At 43.0% G+C, this 24,887-nt stretch overlaps 3 protein-coding genes across 3 annotated transcripts; 1 reads left to right on the top strand and 2 right to left on the bottom strand.

The window, feature by feature from the left end:
• The first annotated feature begins 88 nt into the window (after positions 1–88).
• On the top strand, positions 89–7,357 carry LOC146576295 (zinc-binding protein A33). Its single transcript, XM_085271455.1, has 6 exons — positions 89–1,202; positions 1,406–1,501; positions 1,592–1,822; positions 1,907–1,929; positions 2,254–2,372; positions 2,469–7,357. The coding sequence occupies exons 1-6, from the start codon at positions 810–812 to the stop codon at positions 3,005–3,007; spliced, it is 1,401 nt and encodes a 466-aa protein (XP_085127581.1). The 5' UTR covers positions 89–809; the 3' UTR covers positions 3,008–7,357.
• LOC146576296 (G protein-coupled receptor 183-like) lies at positions 5,332–6,312 on the bottom strand. The gene has a single exon (XM_085271456.1). The coding sequence runs from the start codon at positions 6,295–6,297 to the stop codon at positions 5,332–5,334; it is 966 nt and encodes a 321-aa protein (XP_085127582.1). The 5' UTR covers positions 6,298–6,312.
• Positions 7,358–13,089: 5,732 nt separating the features above from the next.
• Positions 13,090–15,001, bottom strand: LOC146576294 (G protein-coupled receptor 183-like). Its single transcript, XM_085272659.1, has 2 exons — positions 14,912–15,001; positions 13,090–14,082 (listed from the first exon to the last, which is right to left on the bottom strand). The coding sequence occupies exon 2, from the start codon at positions 14,053–14,055 to the stop codon at positions 13,090–13,092; it is 966 nt and encodes a 321-aa protein (XP_085128785.1). The 5' UTR covers positions 14,056–14,082; positions 14,912–15,001.
• Between the last annotated feature and the right edge of the window lie 9,886 nt (positions 15,002–24,887).

Raw genomic sequence — 24,887 nt, 5'->3', positions numbered from 1 at the left:
TCTGCATTTAATCTATTTTTGGCTGCCACCTATTTTATATTCTGCCCATCATGAGCTGCGCACCTTTTTCTTTTTTCTTTTTGAAGATCGTAAAAGGTGTCTCTTTTATCATTTTGTACCCAGCACGTTAATTTTCACAAGTCTTAAAATGTGGCCTGCTGTCGTTGCTGACGGCAGGTTTAGCTTGTTTGTGTCGAAACTCAACAGCTACAAGAGCTAAGCCTTACTATGAATGGAAACATGGGGAATGAGGAGCCACTCAGTTCACCGATGTATGAGTTTGGATGTTGTTTTTTCCCCTTTTTTTACAGTTTGATTTTTTTTTAAACTTCCCAGTCTGTAATTGAATGGTGAGTTTTTAAGTATGCAGATTAAGGCCAGGTAAAAACAAAGGTTTGCTGGTGGGATGGGCTGTCAACGCTAAAACAGTCACATCCTGAATGATTACATTCCAGACCTGCTCTGAGTTACCAGCTACCCTCCACCATTCTTCAACAACTAGCCAATGGGGCTTTATTTCCTGCTTTCCAGCTATGCTGCATGCAGGCTCTTTCCTTTTTTTCAGCTGCTGCATGATTCATGTTACTCCCACAGTAGACATGCACAGGAAAAACAGCATTTGGAACTTCATGTCAAGAACAATAGTTAAGCTGTCCATACGCTTTAAGGCTTTCTGGGGACAAGTTTAATTAGGTGTGATAATGCTACTATGTTGTTGCTGTTTACCGTGGAGTCATTAAGGACTTAAACTCGAGGACTTGTTGGTTGGAGTTGTGGATTTATTCTATATACGTGACGAGCTCTTGGCCATGTCACTCCCAGAGGAGGATCTTACGTGCCCAGTGTGCTGTGACATTTTCACAGACCCTGTTCTGTTGTCATGCAGTCACAGCTTTTGCAGGGGCTGTCTAAAACATTGCTGGGACACAGGGATACGAGAGTGTCCAGTTTGTAGGAAAAAAGCTTCAAAGTGCAACCCTCCATGCAACTTGGCGCTAAAAAATGTTTGCGAGGCTGTTCTTCAGGTCAGGAGGCTGAGCTCAGTGGAAGGGGAAGACAAGGTGAACTGCAATCTTCATGGAGAGAAGCTGAAACTCTTCTGCCTCAATGACAAACAGCCCATCTGCGTGGTGTGTCAGTCGTCCAAACTGCACAAGACCCACGACTGCTCGCCTATAGATGAGGCACTGCTGGACTGCAAGGTGAGGGAGACAAACATAGCTATTGGTTATCTTAACAAATTCTGCAGTTTGCTTTTAAGGTAACACCTTATGGTAGAATGCTGCTCCACAAGTCAGGCCTGAATGTAATGCACCCTTTCAGGGATTAACTCAGATCTGCAGTACCTAAAGTACTTTACACATTAAATTTGGTGTCTGTTGACTGAGGCCTGCTTTACTTCCAGGACGAACTTGCTTTATCCCTCAAGAGCCTGCAAGAAAAGCTGGACAACCTCAAAAGAATTAACATGCCGTCCAATAACACACTAATGTGCATCAAGGTAACCTGTGATGAGCTGACAGATGTTTCATATTTGTCAGGAAAATATGCCTGACCTAATAAAAGAGCTTGTGATAATCCCCCCCCACAGAGTCAGGCGCTGGAGACACAGAAAATGATCAAGAACCATTTTGAGCAGCTGCATCAAGTCCTCTACCACGAAGAGTCGGCTAGATTAGCTGCTGTGAAAAAAGAGGAAGAAGAAAAGATAGCAGGGATGAAGGAGAAAATGAAAGAGCTTTCAGCTGAGGTGACGTGTCTTACGGAGACCATCGCCATCATACAGGAACAGTTGAAAGAAGACGATATGGTTTTGTTGAAGGTTTGTGTTGTCCAATTTGAAGCTTATCTCCTTATTGTTTGCAAAAAGCCTCTGCCTTAACATGTTTTTTTTTCTCTCCCCCAGAATTTTAAAGACACACAAGACCGGTAGGTTTATTAAAAGGCAAACAAAAATGTGTGCAAAATATGTAATTACCTATTAATGGTCTGTGTCATTTTTTTCTTTTTCTTTTTTTTACATGAGTAGAGTGTAAAATGTTAAGTTTAATGGGATCTGTTCAGACTTGATTGGTATACATTCAGTTTTTGCTAAGCACATTTATCTTAATCATTAATACTTGAATAAATAAACCTTTGATTTGATATATGTCAGTTGCATTTTACCCCCAAGTTATTGTTTCATGTTTACTGAGATGAAGAATAATTTCAGTGTCACATATCCTCAGTGTAAGACATCTGTTGTTATCACAGATGTAAAAGCATAGTGCTTGGTTCAGAGAACATGTCTGGGCTGCTGATTGATGTGACTAAACACCTCTACAACCTCAAGTACAGAGTCTGGGAAAAAATCCTGGACCATGTTGATTATAGTAAGTATACCTAAATATTATTATTCGCTTTTACCTAAGAATTGCACAACAAAATATTAATAGATCATTGTTTTTGGCACATTTCCTGTCTTTTAGCTCCCATAACCTTAGATCCAAACACAGCACACCCTTGCCTCATCCTGTCTGACGATCTCACTTCCCTGCACTACTCAAAGCAGCCCAGTGTATGTCCTGACAACCCAGAGCGCTTCCATATGAGCGCTGAAGTGGTAGGCATGACCGCACTAGGCTCAGGAAGTCACCACTGGGTTGTGGAAACAGGAAGTAATCATGACTGGCTCCTGGGTGTTGCCTCCATGTCTGTACCGAGAAACACAGAGATCTCTGCCCGGCCCAAGAATGGCTTCTGGACTTTATGTTTCCGGGATGGAGACCTGAGAGCAATGGCCTCCCCACCCAGCCTGCTGACAGTTTCTAGAACACCTAAGCAGGTCAAAGTTCAGCTCGATTACAACAAGGGAACGGTGTCATTTTTTGACGCCACTGACAACACACTCTTATATGCATTTACACACTCCTTCACTGAACCTTTATTTCCATATTTTTATACACAGAGCAGTCATCCATTGCGAATACTGCCAGAGAGGGTACTTGTCACAATGTTGCGGCAATAAGTGGACGACTCATTTATTCTTTATCAAGCGAGAAAATGTAATCCCGGGATGAAATGAATGTCAAACTATCAAAGTGGGGAGGAGTGACCTGCTGTAATGTTACCACTGAAGCAGTCATTTTACTGTAATGGGAATATTGCTCCTTCTTCAGGCTTGATGTATACTCACTGGACACTATATCAGGTACACCTTGCTAGTACAATGTCGGACCTCCTTTGGACTTCAGAACTGCCCTAATTCTTTGTGACACAGATTCGACAAAGTGCTGAAAATATTTCTCAGAGATTTTGGTCTATGGTGACACAATAGTGTCACAGTTGTTGCAGGTTTGTCATCCGTGATTCAAATCTCCTGTTCCAACCTCATCCAAAAGGTGCTCTGTTGGATTGAGATCTGGTGACTGTGGAGCTAATCTGAATACAGTGACCTCACTGTCATAAAACCCAATTTAAGAGTATTTGAACTTTGTAATATGCTGTAATATCCTGTTGGAATTGGCCATCAGCAGATGGGTACACTTTGGTCATAAAGCCCTTTGAGCGCTCCAGTAGAGTAGAAGTGCATTATATGAGAACCAGTCCATTTACCATAAAGGGATGGACATGGTCAGCAACAATACTCAAGTGGGCTGTGGCATTTTAACAGTATAAAGTGTGCCAAGAATATTCCCCACTGAACCGTTGAGACAATGCAGGATAGACCCATGCTTTCATCTTATATTAAATTCAGATCCAACCATGTGGATGTTGCATTAAAAGTCAAAACTCATCAGACCAGGGATCATTTTTCCAATTTTCTATTGTCCAGTTTTGTTCAGCCTGTATGAACTTTAGCCTCAGTTTCCTGTTTTTAGCTGACAGGACCTAATGCAGTCTTCTGCTGCTGTAGCCCATCTAATGTGTGATTCTTTGAGTTGCTGCTTTGAACTGAGAGGAAAGGCTTACTGATGCAATATAATCCCTTTTCTTTTGGACCATTCTCTTTAAACTCCAGAGATGGTTGTGTGGAAAATTCCCATTAGATCAGCAGTTTCTAAAATACTCACAATATCCCATCTGGCACCAACAGCAATCCCACGTTCAAAGTCACTTAAATCCTTTCTAATTCTGATGCTCAAGTTGAACTTCAGTAGGATGTCTTAACCATGCCTACCTACCCAAATGTATTGAACTGCTGCCATTTGATTGGCTGATTATATATTTACTTTAGCAAGCAGCTGAACAGGTGTACCTAACAAAATGTTCATTGACTGTATGTGCAACAAAAGCTAGAAGCTGGTTAGCTTAGGACAAAGATGGAAATTTCTACCCTATCTTTATCTAATGTACAAACATAATATATTTTGGTTAATTGATTTAGTTCAAAACCACAAGTATGAGAGTAACTAATAACTTTACAGGGGTAAGTAGTGTGGAATAATAACTTTCCAGAGACCCCATTAGCTCCTTGTTATAAAAACCCTTTTAAAATGATGAACTGTAAACTTTACAATCACGCTTTATGTTGGGATTTAAAGAGGATGATATAGCAGGTCTTAATTATAGGTTATAGAGGTGTTGGAAGACAGATTTAGTTGTTAAGATGGCTTTTTCAATTGGTTTGTATGCCATGTCTGCTTTATACATTTGAGCATGGCATGAATGTTCACTCAGTAGGAAAGCAAATATAGATCTGTATAAAACACATTTAACTACATTGAATAAAATCATATGTAGTGTTTTTTCCCTGTAGTGGTGCAGCTGAGTTTTTGGTGTGTGGCAAACACTAACCCTTGTTAAAAACTCACTGTTTGACTTATTCATTCATTATTATGTTGGAGAGGTATGTGGGGAATGTATACACCCCGTCCTGCACCATGCACCTTGAGAAAGACATCACACATGAAACAGATAGATGCTCCTTTTGCTATCAGTATGATGCTGATTGGGATTCTGAGCCTAAATGTCCTCACAACCTCACCACAGTCACTGGTCCACACATTCACTGGAAGGATAAAGTTTATTGATGTATTTTGTCCTCACGGTGGCGCCAAAACACAATCAAATAGTTCACATGTTCCTCGTAGAAATTCATCACATTATGAAAACATGAAATTAAAATGCTTATAATTTTAACATTGTCTACTTGTTGATTAATTATTGATTCAATCTTCGATACAGATTTCTTTCACTGATTATGAAAAAAATGCATTCAAGTAAAACGTAAACTGTGAAAAAACAAACAAACAAAGCAGGACTTTACACTCAGGATTTGACTCTCACAGTTGCAGACAATTATTTTTCATAAATTTTAATATGTGTGTTATATTTTTATATTTTGTGAATCTAAGCAGGTGGGTTTTGCTCCTGTGGATTCTGGTTCTTCTCTGGGTTGAAACAGGAAGTAATCTTTTTAATGCAGGCGTCAGAGAGGAAAGGCACCTTCTCTAGACGAGACAAGTAGACAAGGGGCTGGATTGTGCTGCTGATGTTCAGAAAGGCAAAACCCGCGGGCTGCACGTAGCAGCGAAACACATCAGGTGAGTAGTAGTCCTCAAATGGAAACAGAGCAACAAGTGGCAGGTAGTTGAACACGATGATACACAGGATAGAGAGCACCATCTTGAAGGCCTTCTTTTTCATGGGGTGCATTGCATCTTTCCCTGCACCGGTGGACTTCTTCAGTGCCCACAGGATGCTTGCGTTACACACCACCATCCAAGTAAATGTTGCCAGTACCTCACCGGTGAACAACTTTTCAAAGTTGGGGAGTCCTCCCACCATCTTGGCTGCTGAGTAGGCAAAGGTGAGGCAGAGCACCAGCACTGAGAGGCCTAACCTGTACTTGAAGTGTTTAAGTTGCCCAAAAGCGATTGGAAAGAGTACAGCTACAAAGCGATCCAAGCAGATGCAGGAGAGGAACAACGGACCGCTGGTGTCTTTCACGCCAAAGGAGAACTTAATGGCTGACCACACCTCTTTGAGCTGCCAGAGGTAGACATTAAGAAAGCTCACAGTCGTCATTGCACCAAAGTAGGCATCCATGAAGGCCAAGCAGCCCAAGAATATGTCTGAAGTGGAGGGCTCTTTGCGATTGTGGATGAGAATAGCAATGACGAGTAAGTTGGCCGGGATACCCACAATTACATTGATGCACTGCATGGCCAGGTCAAAGAGAATGGCCTCTATCAGGTTTTCGCACCCATCAACTGCACTGAAGGATGTTGCCGTGCTGTTTATGAATGCTGTGGTATTGAGAGGCAGCTGGGTCAGGATGGATGTTGAGCTGAGTGATGAATCATTTGTGTCCATGTTTGTGCTACCACAAAAATCAGCAGTCTGATGGGAGAGGAGCGAGAAGGATTATTGAGCTACTTCTGACCAGTCGTAGAAAACAGCAGCTGATACCACTGAAGCCATGCAATTATTAAAGTGTTTTGGTTTCTTTTACATCTGTGAAGCCACAGCCTGTCTGTTAATTAGAATCCCTGCTTCTGATCTGCTGAGATTCATCTTACAAGTAGAGATAAAGTAGCTCCAGAGACAGTAAAAACATGTCATAAACACCGTCAGGGCTTCTCCTTATCTGTTATCATGTTATTGTGTCTGTGCGGACTCTCCTCTGGGAAACGTGACTCCCCCTAGGAACATGTAACTCACTTAAGAGAGTCATTCTAAAAGCACCACCCTTTCACAGAAGGATAAAAAGGGCAGTGATTGCCAAATTAAAATGGAAAAGGTCATATTCTGTTCAAGATTATTGTAAGTAATGTCAGTGGGAATTTGGTCATTTCTGGGAGCTTTTAAAAGCCCATTTCTGACATTTAGCTCATCTTTAAGCTAATTTCAAAAAAGAAGGATGATAACTTGGAAAATGAATTTTATCAAAGGTGGACTGATGGAATAAAAACATTCATAAGCCACAAGCTTAGGTTCTCCGTCTTTGGGTCCTACAAGAAGATTTTTGATTTTTCTTCTGCAGTTTTTTTTGATGAATATCAGGTTTTGTTCTGGGCTTCGGGAATGTTTGCAGCAGCTCGTAGTCAGCTTGATTTGAACAATGTGAATGTTTTGTTTCAAATGGAGTACACCTGAGCTACCTCAAGTAATGGACTATAATAAGCCAGAGGCTGTGACTGTTTCTTGCCATCAAGGGAACTGTTCTGCTATAATACAGATCTTTCTTGAGCTCTGTTCCTTAGTGGGCGATGTTTCTGAGGTGCTTCTGCTGCAGGCCACAAACACTCCGGTGGGACTAATCACGGGAGGAGTAATCTTTGGCAAAGATGCTCGTCCCTGGAAATGTCACATCTAATCAATTGTATTTTTCTTTGGGCAATCACTGGAAAATGAAGTCTATATTACAGAATTTACAAAGAACACATTTCTGAGGGTTTAATCAGGTGTGGATCACAGCACTGTACTGATGTTGATTTGCATTTTTAAAATTCTAATGAGGTGATTTTTGCTGATTATTGTATTGCACTGCATCCAATAATGCATGAAAGCAAAGGCTATTAAATATTTGATTTTGAAATTTCGATTACTTCTATCATGTTTTATGAAAACTCATATTGTAATTACCCACCAAAAATTATTTTTTCTTAAAAAAATTTCAGATTTGTCCTTTGCAGAATTCTAGTCACTGTAGATAATTTCATATGTTTTTTGCTTTACAGCTAAAACACGCAGAAATGCTACCGTTTGTTATTAAATAAAGTCACTCCATGCATAACGAAGATGAAGATGAAGATGTGCGCAATGTCAAACGAAGAGAAAGTAAACGGACCTCTGTCTATTTCTCACTTTGATAATTTCTTGCAAAACAGAGTTAACCCCTCATCCCTCAAATCTGAATTATTGATCTGTTACTTTAATATATGGTTTGGCATCTGTGCTCTTATCAAGGACAAATACTGAGTGAAGCAGTTTGATTAGAAACAAACTTCTTGAAATAAAACCCATGTACAAAATCACATTGGCCTTTGAAGCATTTTAAAGCATCTCAATGTTCTACTCACCTGTTTGAATGATTCCTCTAAGCTGGGCAGTAAGTGTGACGCTGAGCGTGTTACAGGTGTTCATTTATAAGTTCTCTGAAGTGTCGTGTATTTGACGCCAACCAGGGGAGGTTCTGTCTGACATCATGAGGGGCTGACTCTTCAGTAGAGAGACTGTTGTGATGAAGAGTTTCTGTATTGTGCTGATATTTTTACACAAGCAAGAAATCTCTGAACTGTGCCAGGGGTTATAGATAAGCTTGCCAGTGTCAATTTCTTTGACAGGGAGCATCACGGGACCAGTCTGATGATGCTCTCTGTTCACTGGGAGTGATGAATGCTGTCCTCAATCACTGAACACAAGTGCAGGAAAACATCAGCAGTCGAGAGCAGATCTAAATTGTGTTTGCTGGGTTTTAATGCATCAGTGTCTCACTCATGTAGCTGAAGAAAACAGCTAGTTTAGATTCCCAATGGAGTGCTCATCAGTTACAAGTGAAGGTGAAAAAAGATGTGGCAGGTGCATAAAGCCTGTGTGTGTGAGAGTTATGAATCAGGACGTACTGGGACCGAATGTTTCACAGAGCGGTTAAAGTAGAACCCAGTGTTCTGTTTCCATGTGAAGACAAGAAGGAAAACCCACAATGATCCAGAAGTGAGGGAGACAGAGAGAGAAAAAAAGGGGTGGGATTTACTTGCATTACTTCTTTTTTGACTAGGGGGACAGCAGAGGATCATTGTACCTGTTTGACAATCTATCCTTTCCACCTTCATCTATTACATAAATCTTTCTTCCTCCAGATGTGACCATCAGTTTCACATTTATACATTTACAAAGTAAACACAATCCTATGATGGCGAGCTTCAGTCTTTGGTATTAGTCAGAATCAGGCCTTAGCATATGTCTGCCAAAAGCAAAATTATTAGAAAAGTTGCTACTGATATTGTGCAGAAAACCTAATCACAGCACCATCAACAGCATGCAACACACTGTGATAATTAACATAATTAAAATCAAATAGCAAATGTGCTTTGGATGCTATGCATGTGAGATATCAGCATTTTATTGTCTTATTGTGGATTTAAACCGTGATGTAACATGTGTGCGTACAGAGGAGGCAGAGACTGTCCACAGACATCCAGCTGTCTCCAGTCTCATCTGCATGAGAGAGATGCAGGTAAATTCCCACCAGTACATACACCCACTTACTTGCACACACACACACACACACACACACACACACACACACACACACACACACACACACACACACACACACACACACACACACAGAGTTGTGTTTTCATATCCTTGTGGGGACATCTTATCATGGCTAACAGATGGATTCACATGCAGACAGAGTTCTGGTCAGGGAAAAATATATATAATATAATATAATATATAATATAGATCTATTCCTACAGTGACTTGGGAACTGGTCTGGGGCTATGGGGGGGAAAAGCAAGGTAATCCACTCATACCCTTCTTTTCAGCACAATGGACTAGAGAGGCATGACTTTATTTGGGACACATGAAAGACGTTGTGTATTTTCATATTATGAGAGAGATTAAGGCAAACAGAAACTGGGTTAACCAGCGCTGCGATTTCAAACAACCTGATGAATGTTGATTTGAGTTTCTTAGATTCAGTATGAAGAGGTACGTAGTGTGTGGACAACTGTACCTTCTGACCAATGGTGTATTCTGGAGCGGGAGTTTTATGCCAGTCGGCATGTTTGTTGCATTCTTTGGTGCGTAACAATGCCACCTGAGTGGCCCTCCAAAGCTGGCGACACATGCAAAGGTGAAACTGGACCAAAGGAACAAAGTACTCACCTTCCACGGCCAAGAACGGGGGGGCTGATACCCTAGGGAGTACGCCCTGTAGCCGAAGACTTCAAGCTGTTGTGGGTATACTCCACCCCGGGCAATTGCTCGCTCCTGATGGTTTGGTTGGAGGCGACGATGCAGTGAAGCATAGTCTTCAGCTCCTGACTGGCGTGCTCCGTTTGTCCGTTGCTCTGTGGTAACCAGAAGAGAGACTAACCTTTTCTTCTAGAGGTGAGCAGAGTTCCTTCCATACCTGAGAGGTTAATTGAGGTCCATGATCCCATACTATATCCTCCGGGATGCCATGGAGGGCAAACACGTGGTTAGTGAGCTGCTGGGCTGTCTCCAGGACCGATGTGACTTTAGGAAGTCCTACAAAGTGAGCAGGTTTAGAAAACTGATCAGCAACAGTCATTATTGTGCTGTTACCTGCTGACGGGGGTAGGCCGATGGCGAAGTCCACGTGATATTAAACCACGGCTGAGCTGGTGGTTGTAGCAAGCCAGTCGGTGGTTGATTCCCCAATTTGTCTCGGGCACATGTGGAGCAGGTGGAGACATATTCCTGAGCATCTGGTGACAAGGTGAGTCACCAGAAATAGCGCTGGATGAAGGTAATCATTCTGTTTACTTCTAAATGGCATGTGAAGCAGGCGGTATGAGCCCAGTGTGGCGCCCGGGAGTGGACGGTGGACGGAACAAAGATTGCCCTGCGAGCCCTCCTCCGGGATCCGGTTCGGCTCTTAATCTCCCGAACGGCCAACTCGATCTCCCATGTGATTGCTCCAATAGTGCAAGTTGCTGGAAGGATGGGCTCAGGATCCTGTTTCTCCTTGTGCGTCGAAAACTGCCGGGACAGAGCGTCCAGCTTCACATTCCGGGACCCTGGCATGTATGTAATTGAGAAGTTAAAGCGGATGAAGGAAAGGGCCCATCTGGCTTGCAGTGCGTTGAGTCATTTTGCTCCATGTAAGTAAGCCAGGTTCTTATGGTCTGTCTAAACGATAAATGGCTGAGCCATGCCCTCCAACCAGTGCCTCCACTCCTCCAAGGCCAGTTTGATTGCAAAGAACTTCCAGTCTCCCACATCATAGTTGGGCACTGTAGGAGAGAGATGGCGAGAGAAAAAGGCACAGGGCCATAGCTTACCATCTCGTTGCTGGGAGAGGGTGGCGCCGACTCCAGAATCCCAGGCATCCACCTCCACTATAAACTGGAGGTGCAAGTCGGGTTGTGCCAGGATGGGTGCAGGAGCAGTTCCATTGCGCAGTCATTCAGCCTGTGGGGTGCATAATGCCCGAACTCGATCTTTACGAAACACTTTGGCCAGGTCGCGATAGACCGATGGCAATAGAGAAAGATCTAGGGGTTGGGAGACTGGTGGCAATTTGAATGCGGAAGCGGGGGGAGTGGCAGATTTAAGACAGTTCATGTGGCACTCCTCCCACCCAGACGTGCACGTCTTCTTCCAATTAATATGAGGGTTATGTTGTTGCAACCAGTGGTGACCTAAAACAAACGGTGTTTGAGGAGCTTGAAATACAAATAAAACTGATGTTTTCTGAATGGTTTCCGGATTCAATTCAATTCAATTTTATTTATATAGCGCCAAATCACAACATAAGTTGCCTCAAGGCGCTTCATAGATACAGAGAAAAACCCAACAATCATATGACCCCCTATGAGCAAGCACTTTGGCAACAGTGGGAAGGAAAAACTCCCTTTTAACAGGAAGAAACCTCCGGCAGAACCAGGCTCAGGGAGGGGCGGCCATCTGCTGCGACCGGTTGGGGTGAGAGAAGGAAGACAGGATAAAAGACATGCTGTGGAAGAGAGACAGAGGTTAATAACAGATATGATTCAATGCAGAGAGGTCTGTTAATACATAGTGAGTGAGAAAGGTGACTGGAAAGGAAAAACTCAATGCATCATGGGAATCCCCCGGCAGCCTATGTCTATTGCAGCATAACTAATAAAGTGAGGATGACCGTACCTGGAATTGGCTGGGCGGTGCTATGAATTCGGGGGTAGGCTGGGCCAGGAAGGATGCAATTGACCCATCCTTCAAAACCAGGGACATTTTTTAGCCACATTTGGTGCAGCCTTTAAATTGGGCCAGCCGTCGTTGCCTGGCTGTGATGTAATCGGCCTTCGGTGGCTGCGGCCTAGGAATTGGGACTTACCTAATGTTAACAATGCACCCAAAGAGGTGGGCAATACCCGCATTGTCAAATCGTCCTTAAATTCATCACAAAGATTATTTAACAAGGTACCTCGCAGCACGTTCTCTCCCCAGTGAGTTTCTTTGGCCTGGATCTGGAAGTCAATGGAGTAGTTGGCAATGGTCTGCCGCCCCTGCTTCAAGTTCAGCAGGCAATGAGCCGCCGCTTTGGCGCTCGACCCCTTGTCAAACACACTCTTAAACTTTAACAGAAAAGCAGGATAGGTTATTTCGGGGTCGGCTCGGAGAACCACCTGAGCCCACTGCAGTGTGCAGTCGCACAACAAGTGAACAAAAACTGCAAGTTTTGCGCCATCATCTTCAAACAAACTCCTTTGTTGACAAAAATTCAACAAAATTTGCATTAAAACCCAGCACACTTTGATAGCTCACCAGTGAAGGGCTCAGGGGCAGGTAGGCAAAGACGCATAAAATCATATGTAGTGTTTTTTCCCTGTAGTGGTGCAGCTGAGTTTTTGGTGTGTGGCAAACACTAACCCTTGTTAAAAACTCACTGTTTGACTTATTCATTCATTATTATGTTGGAGAGGTATGTGGGGAATGTATACACCCCGTCCTGCACCATGCACCTTGAGAAAGACATCACACATGAAACAGATAGATGCTCCTTTTGCTATCAGTATGATGCTGATTGGGATTCTGAGCCTAAATGTCCTCACAACCTCACCACAGTCACTGGTCCACACATTCACTGGAAGGATAAAGTTTATTGATGTATTTTGTCCTCACGGTGGCGCCAAAACACAATCAAATAGTTCACATGTTCCTCGTAGAAATTCATCACATTATGAAAACATGAAATTAAAATGCTTATAATTTTAACATTGTCTACTTGTTGATTAATTATTGATTCAATCTTTGATACAGATTTCTTTCACTAATTATGAAAAAAATGCATTCAAGTAAAACGTAAACTGTGAAAAAACAAACAAACAAAGCAGGACTTTACACTCAGGATTTGACTCTCACAGTTGCAGACAATTATTTTTCATAGATTTTAATATGTGTGTTATATTTTTATATTTTGTGAATCTAAGCAGGTGGGTTTTGCTGCTGTGGATTCTGGTTCTTCTCTGCGTTGAAACAGGAAGTAATCTTTTTAATGCAGGCGTCAGAGAGGAAAGGCACCTTCTCTAGACGAGACAAGTAGACAAGGGGCTGGATTGTGCTGCTGATGTTCAGAAAGGCAAAACCCGCGGGCTGCACGTAGCAGCGAAACACATCAGGTGAGTAGTAGTCCTCAAATGGAAACAGAGCAACAAGTGGCAGGTAGTTGAACACGATGATACACAGGATAGAGAGCACCATCTTGAAGGCCTTCTTTTTCATGGGGTGCATTGCATCTTTCCCTGCACCGGTGGACTTCTTCAGTGCCCACAGGATGCTTGCGTTACACACCATCATCCAAGTAAATGTTGCCACTACCTCACCGGTGAACAGCTTTTCAAAGTTGGGGAGTCCTCCCACCATCTTGGCTGCTGAGTATGCAAAGGTGAGGCAGAGCACCAGCACTGAGAGGCCTAACCTGTACTTGAAGTGTTTAAGTTGCCCAAAAGCGATTGGAAAGAGTACAGCTACAAAGCGATCCAAGCAGATGCAGGAGAGGAACAACGGACCGCTGGTATCTTTCACGCCAAAGGAGAACTTAAGGGCAGACCACACCTCTTTGAGCTGCCAGAGGTAGAGATTAAGAAAGCTCAGGGGGGTCATTGCACCAAAGTAGGCATCCATGAAGGCCAAGCAGCCCAAGAATATGTCTGAAGTGGAGGGCTCTTTGCGATTGTGGATGAGAATAGCAATGACGAGTAAGTTGGCCGGGATACCCACAATTACATTGATGCACTGCATGGCCAGGTCAAAGAGAATGGCCTCTATCAGGTTTTCGCACCCATCAAACACACTGAAGGATTTTACCGTGCTGTTTATGAATGCTGTGGTATTGAGAGGCAGCTGGGTCAGGATGGATGTTGAGCTGAGTGATGAATCATTTGTGTCCATGTTTGTGCTACCACAAAAATCAGCAGTCTGATGGGAGAGGAGCGAGAAGGATTATTGAGCTACTTCTGACCAGTCGTAGAAAACAGCAGCTGATACCACTGAAGCCATGCAATTAAAGTGTTTCAATTTCTTTTAAATTAGTGAAGCCACAGCCTGTCTGTTAATTAGAATCCCTGCTGAGATTTATCTTACAAGTAGAGATAAAGTAGCTCCAGAGACCATTCCCAGACAGTAAAAACATGTCACAAACACCGTCAGAGCCTCTCCTCAGGCTGTTATCATGTTATTGTGTCTGTGCGGACTCTCCTCTGGGAAACGTGACTCCCCCTAGGAACATGTAACTCACTTAAGAGAGTCATTCTAAAAGCACCACCCTTTCACAGAAGGATAAAAAGGGCAGTGATTGCCAAATTAAAATGGAAAAGGTCATATTCTGTTCAAGATTATTGTAAGTAATGTCAGTGGGAATTTGGTCATTTCTGGGAGCTTTTAAAAGCCCATTTCTGACATTTAGCTCATCTTTAAGCTAATTTCAAAAAAGAAGGATGATAACTTGGAAAATGAATTTTATCAAAGGTGGACTGATGGAATAAAAACATTCATAAGCCACAAGCTTAGGTTCTCCGTCTTTGGGTCCTAAAAGAAGATTTTTGATTTTTCTTCTGCAGCTTTTATTGATAAATATCAGGTTTTGTTCTGGGCTTTGGGAATGTTTGCAGCAGCTCGTAGTCAGCTTGATTTGAACAATGTGAAAGTGCAAGAGTTTTTAAATGGAGTACACCTGAGCTACCTCCAGTAATGAACTATTAAAGCCAGAGGCTGTGACTGTTTCTTGCCATCAAGGGAACTGTTCTGCTATAATACAGATCTTTCTTGAGCTCTGTTCCTTAGTGGGCGATGTTTCTGAGGTGCTTCTGCTGCAGGCCACAAACACTCCGGTGGGACTAATCACGGGAGGAGTAATCTTTGGCAAAGATGCTCGTCCCTGGAAATGTCACATCTAATCAATTGTATATTTCTTTGGGTAATCACTGGAAAATGAAGTCTATATTACAGAATTTACAAAGAACACATTTCTGAGGGTTTAATCAGGTGTGGATCACAGCACTGTACTGATGTTGATTTGCATTTTTAAAATTCTGATGAGGTGATTTTTGCTGATTATTGTATTGCACTGCATCCAATAATGCATGAAAGCAAAGGCTATTAAATATTTGATTTTGAAATTTGGAACACTTCTGTCATGTTTTATGAAAACTCATATTGTAATTACCCACCAAAAATCACATGTTTTTTAAATTTAATTTCAGATTTGTCCTTTGCAGCATTCTTGTCACTGTAGATATGTTCATATGTTTGTTTTTAAATAGAAAACACCTTTTACAGCTAAAGCACGCAGAGATGCTACCATTTTTTATTAAATAAAGTCACTCCATGCATAACGAAGATGAAGATGAAGATGTGCGCAATGTCAAGCGAGGAAAAAATAAACAGACCTCTTTCCATTTGTCACTTTGATAATTTCTTGGAACAGAGTTAACCTCTAATCCCTCAAATCTGAATTATTGATCTGTTACTTTAATATATGGTTTGGCATCTGTGCTCTTATCAAGGACACATACTGAGTGAAACAGTTTGATTAGAAACAAACTTCTTGAAATAAAACCCAAGTACAAAATCATTTTAAAGCATCTCAATGTTCTACTCACCTGTTTGAATGATTCCTCTAAGCTGAGCAGTAAGTGTGACGCTGAGCGTGTTACAGGTGTTCATTTATAAGTTCTCTGAAGTGTCGTGTATTTGACGCCAACCAGGGGAGGTTCTGTCTGACATCATGAGGGGCTGACTCTTCAGTAGAGAGACTGTTGTGACGAAGAGTTTCTGTATTGTGCTGATATTTTTACACAAGCAAGAAATCTCTGAACTGTGCCAGGGGTTATAGATAAGCTTGCCAGTGTCAATTTTCTTTGACAGGGAGCATCACGGGACCAGTCTGATGATGCTCTCTGTTCACTGGGAGCGATGAATGCTGTCCTCAATCACTGAACACAAGTGCAGGAAAACATCAGCAGTCGAGAGCAGATCTAAATTGTGTTTGCTGGGTTTTAGTGCATCAGTGTCTCACTCATGTAGCTGAAGAAAACAGCTATTTTAGATTCCCAATGGAGTGCTCATCAGTTACAAGTGAAGTTGAAAAGAAGCTGTGGCAGGTGCATAAAGCCTGTGTGTGTGAGAGTTATGAATCAGGACGTACTGGGATCGATTGTTTCACAGAGCGGTTAATTTTGAGGCTCTGCTAAGTAGAACCCAATGTTCTGTTTCCATGTGAAGACAAGAAGGAAAACCCACAATGATCCAGAAGTGAGGGAGACAGAGAGAGAAAAAAGGGGGTGGGATTTATTTGCATTACTTCTTTTTTGTCTAGGGGGGCAGCAGAGGATCATTGTACCTGTTTGACGAGCACAGCAGGTTCCCACAAGTAGAACCTGACGCTTATGGTAAATGGCCTGTATTTGTATCCGGTCGTTAAGTCTGACGTCACTAGCCGTCCATATATCCATATACCATATATGTCCATATATCAAACGATCACTATGGCATTACTGAGAGTTGAAAAACTGTCTTTCATCTTTAATAAAATGATCAGCGTTCTGCTCTACCAGGTGTAACAATTGAGTTTAACATCCAGGCATCCATGAAAACGGAATTTATGACATTTAACGGAGTTAGAAGTTAGCAGGAAGTTAGCTCGCTAGCTTCTATCTAAATACAATATAGCATGTCCTGACTGCAGGGTTTTGGAAACAAATTAAAACGTACAGCTCTGTTATCACTTCCAACATAAATGAAGACAGAAAACAGCAGTGACGTTTGTAGGGTTACTGAAGTTTGGCTAGCTGGTATATAATGATGTGCTGCGTGACCGCTAGCGACACAGCTATGTTAGCATAATATAAACAAGATAACTTTTTTTCCACTCGATAACGTGAGTGTTCTCGGTGGTCAGGAACAAATGTAATTGCATGGCAGGATGCTGTAAAAGGACCAAACTTCAGCCAGGAGAACAACTGAGATAATCCATCCACAATACGAGGTTAGTCATTCATATACTGCTGCATGGGCTGGGCTGTAGTTACATCCTAAGGTTTTTAAAAACTGAGCTTAAATAAATGATTAGCAGTAATAAAAGCCGAGGGAGGTCAACAGTGATCACTGACTGTTTTAGGAGCTTTTTGAGATTAAATAGAAGAAAATACATAACATAAAACATGTTAACAACACAAAAGCCATATTAAACGCAGACTACTTTAGGCCCGGAAGTAGGCTTCGTCACGTCATCACTTAACGACCGGATAGCGCTTTACTTAGTCCCTATGGACCCCAAAGTGCTTTGCACTACATACAGTCATCCACCCATTCACACACTGTTGATGGCAAGCTACATTGTAGAAACTGACAGAGGCAAGGCTGCTGGACACTGGCTCCACTGGGCCCTCTGACCACCACCAGTAGGAAACGGGTGAAGTGTCTTGCCCAAGGACACAACGACCGAGACTGTCGGAGCCAGGGCTCCAACCGGCAACCTTCCGATTACAAGACGAACTGCCAACTTTTGAGCCACAATCACCCCCTATCCTTCCTATCCGGTTGTTCAGTCTGACGTCACTAGCCGTGTCTGGGTCTAAACTCCGCTGCAGGTCCATATATCAAACGATCACTATGGCATTACTGAGAGTTGAAAAACTGTCTAAAGTCTTTCATCTTTAATAAAATGATCAGCGTTCTGCTCTACCAGGTGTAACAATTGAGTTTAACATCCAGGCATCCATGAAAACGGAATTTATGACATTTAACGGAGTTAGAAGTTAGCAGGAAGTTAGCTCGCTAGCTTCTATCTAAATACAATATAGCATGTCCTGACTGCAGGGTTTTGGAAACAAATTAAAACGTACAGCTCTGCTATCACTTCCAGCATAAATGAAGACAGAAAACTAAACAGCAGTGATGTTTGTAGGGTTACTGAAGTTTGGCTAGCTGGTATATAATGATGTGCTACGTGACCGCTAGCGACACAGCTATGTTAGCATAATATAAACAAGCTAACTTTTTTTCCACTCGATAAAAGTTAACGTGAGTGTTCTCGGTGGTCAGGAACAAATGTAATCGCATGGCAGGATGCTGTAAAAGGTCCAAACTTCAGCCAGGAGAACAACTGAGATAATCCATCCACAATACGAGGTTAGTCATTCATATACTGCTGCATGGGCTGGGCTGTAGTTACATCCTAAGGTTTTAAAAACCGAGCTTAAATAAATGATTAGTGGTAATAAAAGCCGAGGGAGGTCAACAGGGATCACTGACTGTTTTAGGAGCTTTTTGAGATCAAATAGAAGAAAATACATAACATTAAACATGTTAACAACACAAAAGCCATATTAAACGCAGACTACTTTAGAACCGGAAGTAGGATTCGTCGCGTCATCACTGAACAACCGGATTCTTGTGGTTCTGCACTGTGTCCTGCACATTCTTCCTGCTTTCTCTGCATCTTTCAAATTAAAACACTAAGCCTGTGCATCTCCAACCAAACCATTGGTGCACCAGCATAAGGACAAGTGCAAAAGAAACAGAAGAGTAACAAATGGAGCTTAAGCTTAAAAAATTACATATACAGTAGGGAATGTGTTTATGCAGAACCAAACAAATCCACAATAAAATCCAATGCAGGACAAATTTATACCAACTTAATAGGATTTAATAAAGAATAATCTATTCATGTCAAAAGCCTGTAATACAAATCATAATCTTGGCTGCTTCAGTGGGTCATATAATTGTAGTAAAGTTGAGTCACATCTTATAAAAACACAAGCTGTGAGGAAATCACAGTGCTATATAGATCTATTCCTACAGTGACTTGGGAACTGGTCTGGGGCTCTGGGGGGGGGAAGCAAGGTAATCCACTCACACCCTTCTCTTCAGCACAATGGACTAGAGAGACATGACTTTATTTGGAACACATGAAAGACGTTGTGTATTTTCATATTATGAGAGAGATTAAGGTGAACAGAAACTGGGTTAACCAGTGCTGCGATTTCAAACAACCTGATGAATGTTGATTTGAGTTTCTTAGATTCAGTATGAAGAGGTACGTAGTGTGTGGACAACTGTACCTTCTGACCGATGGTGTATTCTGGAGCGGGAGTTTTATGCCAGTCGGCATGTTTGTTGCATTCTTTGGTGCGTAACAGTGCCACCTGAGTGGCCCTCCAAAGCTGGCGACACATGCAGAGGTGAAACTGGACCAAAGGAACAAAGTACTCACCTTCCACGGCCAAGAACGGGGGGGCTGATACCCTAGGGAGTACGCCCTGTAGCCGAAGACTTCAAGCTGTTGTGGGTATACTCCACCCCGGGCAATTGCTCGCTCCAGATGGTTTGGTTGGAGGCGACGATGCAGCGAAGCACGGTCTTCAGCTCCTGACTGGCGTGCTCCGTTTGTCCGTTGCTCTGTGGTAACCAGAAGAGAGACTAACCTTTTCTTCTAGAGGTGAGCAGAGTTCCTTTCATACCTGAGAGGTTAATTGAGGTCCATGATCCCATACTATATCCTCCGGGATGCCATGGAGGGCGAACACGTGGTTAGTGAGCTGCTGGGCTGTCTCCAGGACCGATGTGACTTTAGGAAGTGCTACAAAGTGAGCAGATTTAGAAAACTGATCAGCAACAGTCATTATTGTGTTGTTACCTGCTGACGGGGGTAGGCCGATGGCGAAGTCCACATGATATTAAACCACGGCTGAGCTGGTGGTTGTAGCAAGCCAGTCGGTGGTTGATTCCCCAATTTGTCTCGGGCACATGTAGAGCAGGTGGAGACATATTCCTGAGCATCTGGTGACAAGGTGAGTCACCAGAAATAGCGCTGGATGAAGGTAATCATTCTGTTTACTTCTAAATGGCATGTGAAGCAGGCGGTATGAGCCCAGTGTGGCACCCGGGAGTGGACGGTGGACGGAACAAAGATTGCCCTGCGAGCCCTCCTCCGGGATCCGGTTCGGCTCTTAATCTCCCGAACGGCCAACTCGATCTCCCATGTGATTGCTCCAATAGTGCAAGTTGCTGGAAGGATGGGCTCAGGATCCTGTTTCTCCTTGTGCGTCGAAAACTGCCGGGACAGAGCGTCCAGCTTCACATTCCGGGACCCTGGCATGTATGTAATTGAGAAGTTAAAGCGGATGAAGGAAAGAGCCCATCTGGCTTGCAGTGCGTTGAGTCATTTTGCTCCATGTAAGTAAGCCAGGTTCTTATGGTCTGTCTAAACGATAAATGGCTGAGCCATGCCCTCCAACCAGTGCCTCCACTCCTCCAAGGCCAGTTTGATTGCAAAGAACTTCCAGTCTCCCACATCATAGTTGGGCACTGTAGGAGAGAGATGGCGAGAGAAAAAGGCACAGGGCCATAGCTTACCATCTCGTTGCTGGGAGAAGGTGGCGCCGACTCCAGAATCCCAGGCATCCACCTCCACTATAAACTGGAGGTGCAAGTCGGCTTGTGTCAGGATGTGTGCGGTAGTGAAATGCTCCTTTAACTTAGTGAAGGCCTTTTGAGCTGCTGGGTCCCACTGAAAAGGGATCTTGGGGGAGGTCAAATGGGTCAAAGGTAAGGCGATTTTACTGAAGTTCCTGATGAATCTGCAATAAATATCTGTGGGTTCTGGCCATTCCACAACCACTCTAACCTTAGCTGGGTCTGGCTTGAGTTCATTTAGTTGAGTTCGATTATGTAGCCCAAAAATAACATTTTGCACATGAAATTCACATTTTTCTCCTTTAACAAAAAGTCTGTTCTAAAGCAGCTGCTGGAAGACCTGTCTTACATGGTTATGTGTTCAGTTTCAGTCTTAGAGAAGATTAGAATAATGTCTAAATACACGAAGATGAAACGGTTGAAAAAGTCCCCGAGTACATCATTAACCAACGTCTGGAAGACGTTAGCCCGAACGGCATCACAAGGTACTCAAAGTGACCGAGATGTGTGTTAAAGGTTGTCTTCCATTTGTCAACCACGCGGATTCTAAACAAGTGATACGAATTAACGACTCGTAGGCCCGTAAGCCCCAGGAGCAGTTCGATTGCCCAATCATACATCCTGTGGGGGCATAATGCCCGCACTCAGTCTTCACGAAACACTTTGGCCATGTCATGATAGACCGATGGCACCAGAGAAAGATCTGGGGGTTCTGAGACTGGTGGCAATTTGAATGCTGAAGCAGGGGGAGTGGCAGATTTAAGACAGTCCACTTGGCACTCCCCCCACCCAGATGTGCACGTCTTCTTCCAATTAATATGAGGGTTATATTGTTGCAACCAGGGGTGACCTAAAACAAACGGTGTTTGAGGAGCTTGAAATACAAAAAAAAATCTGATGGTTTCTGAATGGTTTCTAGATAAAGTGAGGGCGACTGGTTCTGTAATGTGGGTGATGTCTGGCAGGTGCTTTATTGACAGAGTGGAAATCTGGAGTGAGAGTGGCAATGGCTCGGTAATTAAATTGAAATTTTGACGAGAGCCAAGTAAATGAAATTTTGTTTGATTGTGCCGGACACATTGCAACACAATGTGCCTCTCTTGCCACAAACCAAACACGGAGACCAGACGACAGGCGAGAGTGGCCCAACTGCATGGGCTCCTCCTGATTTAAGACCTTCCCCTGCTCACAGAGCTCCGCTTGGGCTCCCTCAGGCACCATCTTGGATTGCTCCGAAGGCTCGTGGGAGATGTAGTGCAGAGAGCTCCGACGGGCGCACAGATGATCATCATCTTTGATACACTACAGGTATGTCCCAATTCCTGGGCCGCAACCTTCGGAGGACACAGCCGTCGCGGTCTACATGGGCTGGGTCCTTCGAAGACCGAGAAGGCCAGAAAACACTGAAAAAAGCCAAACAATAACATTTTTAAGTTATCTAAGTGACTTATATATCATGTTCAACCTGAGTACCGAAAGAACATGGGAGGTCTAAAAACGATGTGCCGGGAGTCTGGTTTTCTCGCCGGCTTTAGTGAGCCTTGTCCTCCCAGTCAGCTATCTAGCTGGTGCGTAACAAACGTCTCCAGAAATGTCGGCGCACTTTTACAAATGCGTGATCTCTTGGTAAATCAAGCAGATATTTGAAGTTTACACAGCTACGTTCTCGCCTGAAAATACCTTAAAAGTTTATTTCGTGAGCATGAAAGAGTAAGAGTATTAAAACTAAGTAGCTGCCGCCATTTTTGGAAACTGGAATTGGCTGGGCCGTAGGGGGTAGGCTGGGCCACGAAGGATGCACTTGACCCATCCTTCATATCCAGGGAAATGAAGGAGGCATTTTTTAGCTGCATTTGGTGCAGCCTTCAAATTGGGCCAGGTGCCATTGCCTAGCTGTGATGTATACGGCCTTCAAGTTCATTGGGTACCTTATATACCTTATAGGTACCTTACATTAGGTAAGTCCCTAGGAACTGGGACTTACCTAATGTTAACAATGCTCCCAAAGAGGTGGGCAATACCCGCATTGTCAAATTGTCCTTAAATTCATCACAAAGATTATTTAACAAGGTACCTCGCAGCACGTTCTCTCCCCAGCGAGTTTCTTTGGCCTGGATCTGGAAGTCAATGGAGTAGTTGGCCATTGTCTGCCACCCCTGCTTCAAATTCAGCAGGCGATGAGCCGCCGCTTTGGGGCTCGACCCCTTGTCAAACACACTCTTAAACTTTAACAGAAAAGAAGGATAGGTTATTTCGGGGTCGCCTCAGAAAACCGCCTGAGCCCACTGCAGTGCGTGGTTGCACAAGTGAACAAAAACTGCAAGTTTTGCGCCATCATCCTCAAACAAAAAAAATCAATGAAATTTGCATTAAAACCCTGCACATTTTGATAGCTCATATTAAATTTAGTTCTTTGCATTCTTTTGGCAGCGAAGAAAAACACGGCTCAAAGTGGTCTAACTCAAAAAATGATCTTTAATTTTACATTTTCCAGAAAATGGAGACTGAGCACAGAGACTGCGGAGTCTGACTGCGGTAGCAGCCAGGATGGTTATATTATGCAGCACGTCACACACACACACTCAGTTTACTCAGTTCCTCTTTGTGTGTGAAACTTCCTCTTTTCTCCAGTTCCCCTGTCTAAGGTCTGTTGGCAGGGCAACTTCTCACCCTTAACCTAGTTCTTGTCTCGTCTGAGCTTAAAATACATAAAACAATATAATCAGACAATAAGCACTAAGAATATATATTAAATATATGACACTCACCAGTGAAGGGCTCAGGGGCAGGTAGGCAAAGACTCGAGGTACCTGGTTCTGGGGCGGGAGGAGCCGGCTCCACCATGGGCGCTGCCGCTCCATCCGAGGGAGGATTGGCTGCAGGTGCTGTGCTCTCCCCGCTGGAGAGTGCGGGGAGAGAGAGAGCAAAACATACACAAAACCTGCAACTATCATGAGCCAGCCGGACCAGGACACATCTAAGTGAGTCTCCCTAGTTGCCCTAACCAAACCACATTTTGAGTCAAAAATGTCTTCAGATCTTTGGTCCCCACAAAGATTGTTATGCAAACACTTTTAAAATGGTGAACTGTAAATTTTACACTTAAGCATTTTTCCGGGATTTAAAGAAAGGAAGAAATAACACATCCTATTTATAGTTTTTAGAGGTGTTAGAAGACAGATATTATTGCTAAGATGGCTTTTTCACTTGGGTTGTATGCTATGTTAACCTAACTGTGTGGTATTCTTGAACATACCAGTGTGCTTTATACATTTGAGCATGGCATGAATGTTCACTCAGTAGGAAAGAAAATATAGATCTGTATACAACACATTTAACTACATTGAATAAAATCATATGTAGTGTTTTTTCCCTGTAGTGGTGCAGCTGAGTTTTTGGTGTGTGGCAAACACTAACCCTTGTTAAAAACTCACTGTTTGACTTATTCATTCATTATTATGTTGGAGAGGTATGGTAAATGGTAAATGGCCTGTATTTGTATAGCGCTTTTCTAGTCCCTAAGGACCCCAAAGTGCTTTACACAACCTGTCATCCACCCATTCACACACACATTCACACACTGGTGATGGCAAGCTACAATGTAGCCACAGCCACCCTGGGGCGCACTGACAGAGGCGAGGCTGCCGGACACTGGCGCCACCGGGCCCTCTGACCACCACCAGTAGGCAACGGGTGAAGTGTCTTGCCCAAGGACACAACGACCAAGACTGTCCAAGCCGGGGCTCGAACCGGCAACCTTCCGATTACAAGGCGAACTCCCAACTCTTGAGCCACGATCGTATGTGGGGAATGTATACACCCCGTCCTGCACCATGCACCTTGAGAAAGACATCACACATGAAACAGATAGATGCTCCTTTTGCTATCAGTATGATGCTGATTGGGATTCTGAGCCTAAATGTCCTCACAACCTCACCACAGTCACTGGTCCACACATTCACTGGAAGGATAAAGTTTATTGATGTATTTTGTCCTCACGGTGGCGCCAAAACACAATCAAATAGTTCACATGTTCCTTGTAGCAATTCATCACATTATGAAAACATGAAATTAAAATGCTTATAATTTTAACATTGTCTACTAGTTGTTGATTAATTATTGATTCAATTTTTGATACAGATTTCTTTCACTGATTATGAAAAAAATGCATTCAAGTAAAACGTAAACTGTGAAAAAACAAACAAAAACAAAGCAGGACTTTACACTCAGGATTTGACTCTCACAGTTACAGACAATTATTTTTCATAGATTTTAATATGTGTGTTATAGTTTTATATTTTGTGAAT

Source organism: Mchenga conophoros, linkage group LG4 (assembly GCF_057382185.1).
Source record: "Mchenga conophoros isolate Kocher_MC1m ecotype Shallow Benthic linkage group LG4, M_conophoros_male_GT1.1, whole genome shotgun sequence".
NCBI classification, from domain to species: domain Eukaryota; kingdom Metazoa; phylum Chordata; class Actinopteri; order Cichliformes; family Cichlidae; genus Mchenga; species Mchenga conophoros.
The sequence above is the reverse complement of the archived record's forward strand: the minus strand, read 5'-3'. Positions and strand labels throughout refer to the sequence as shown.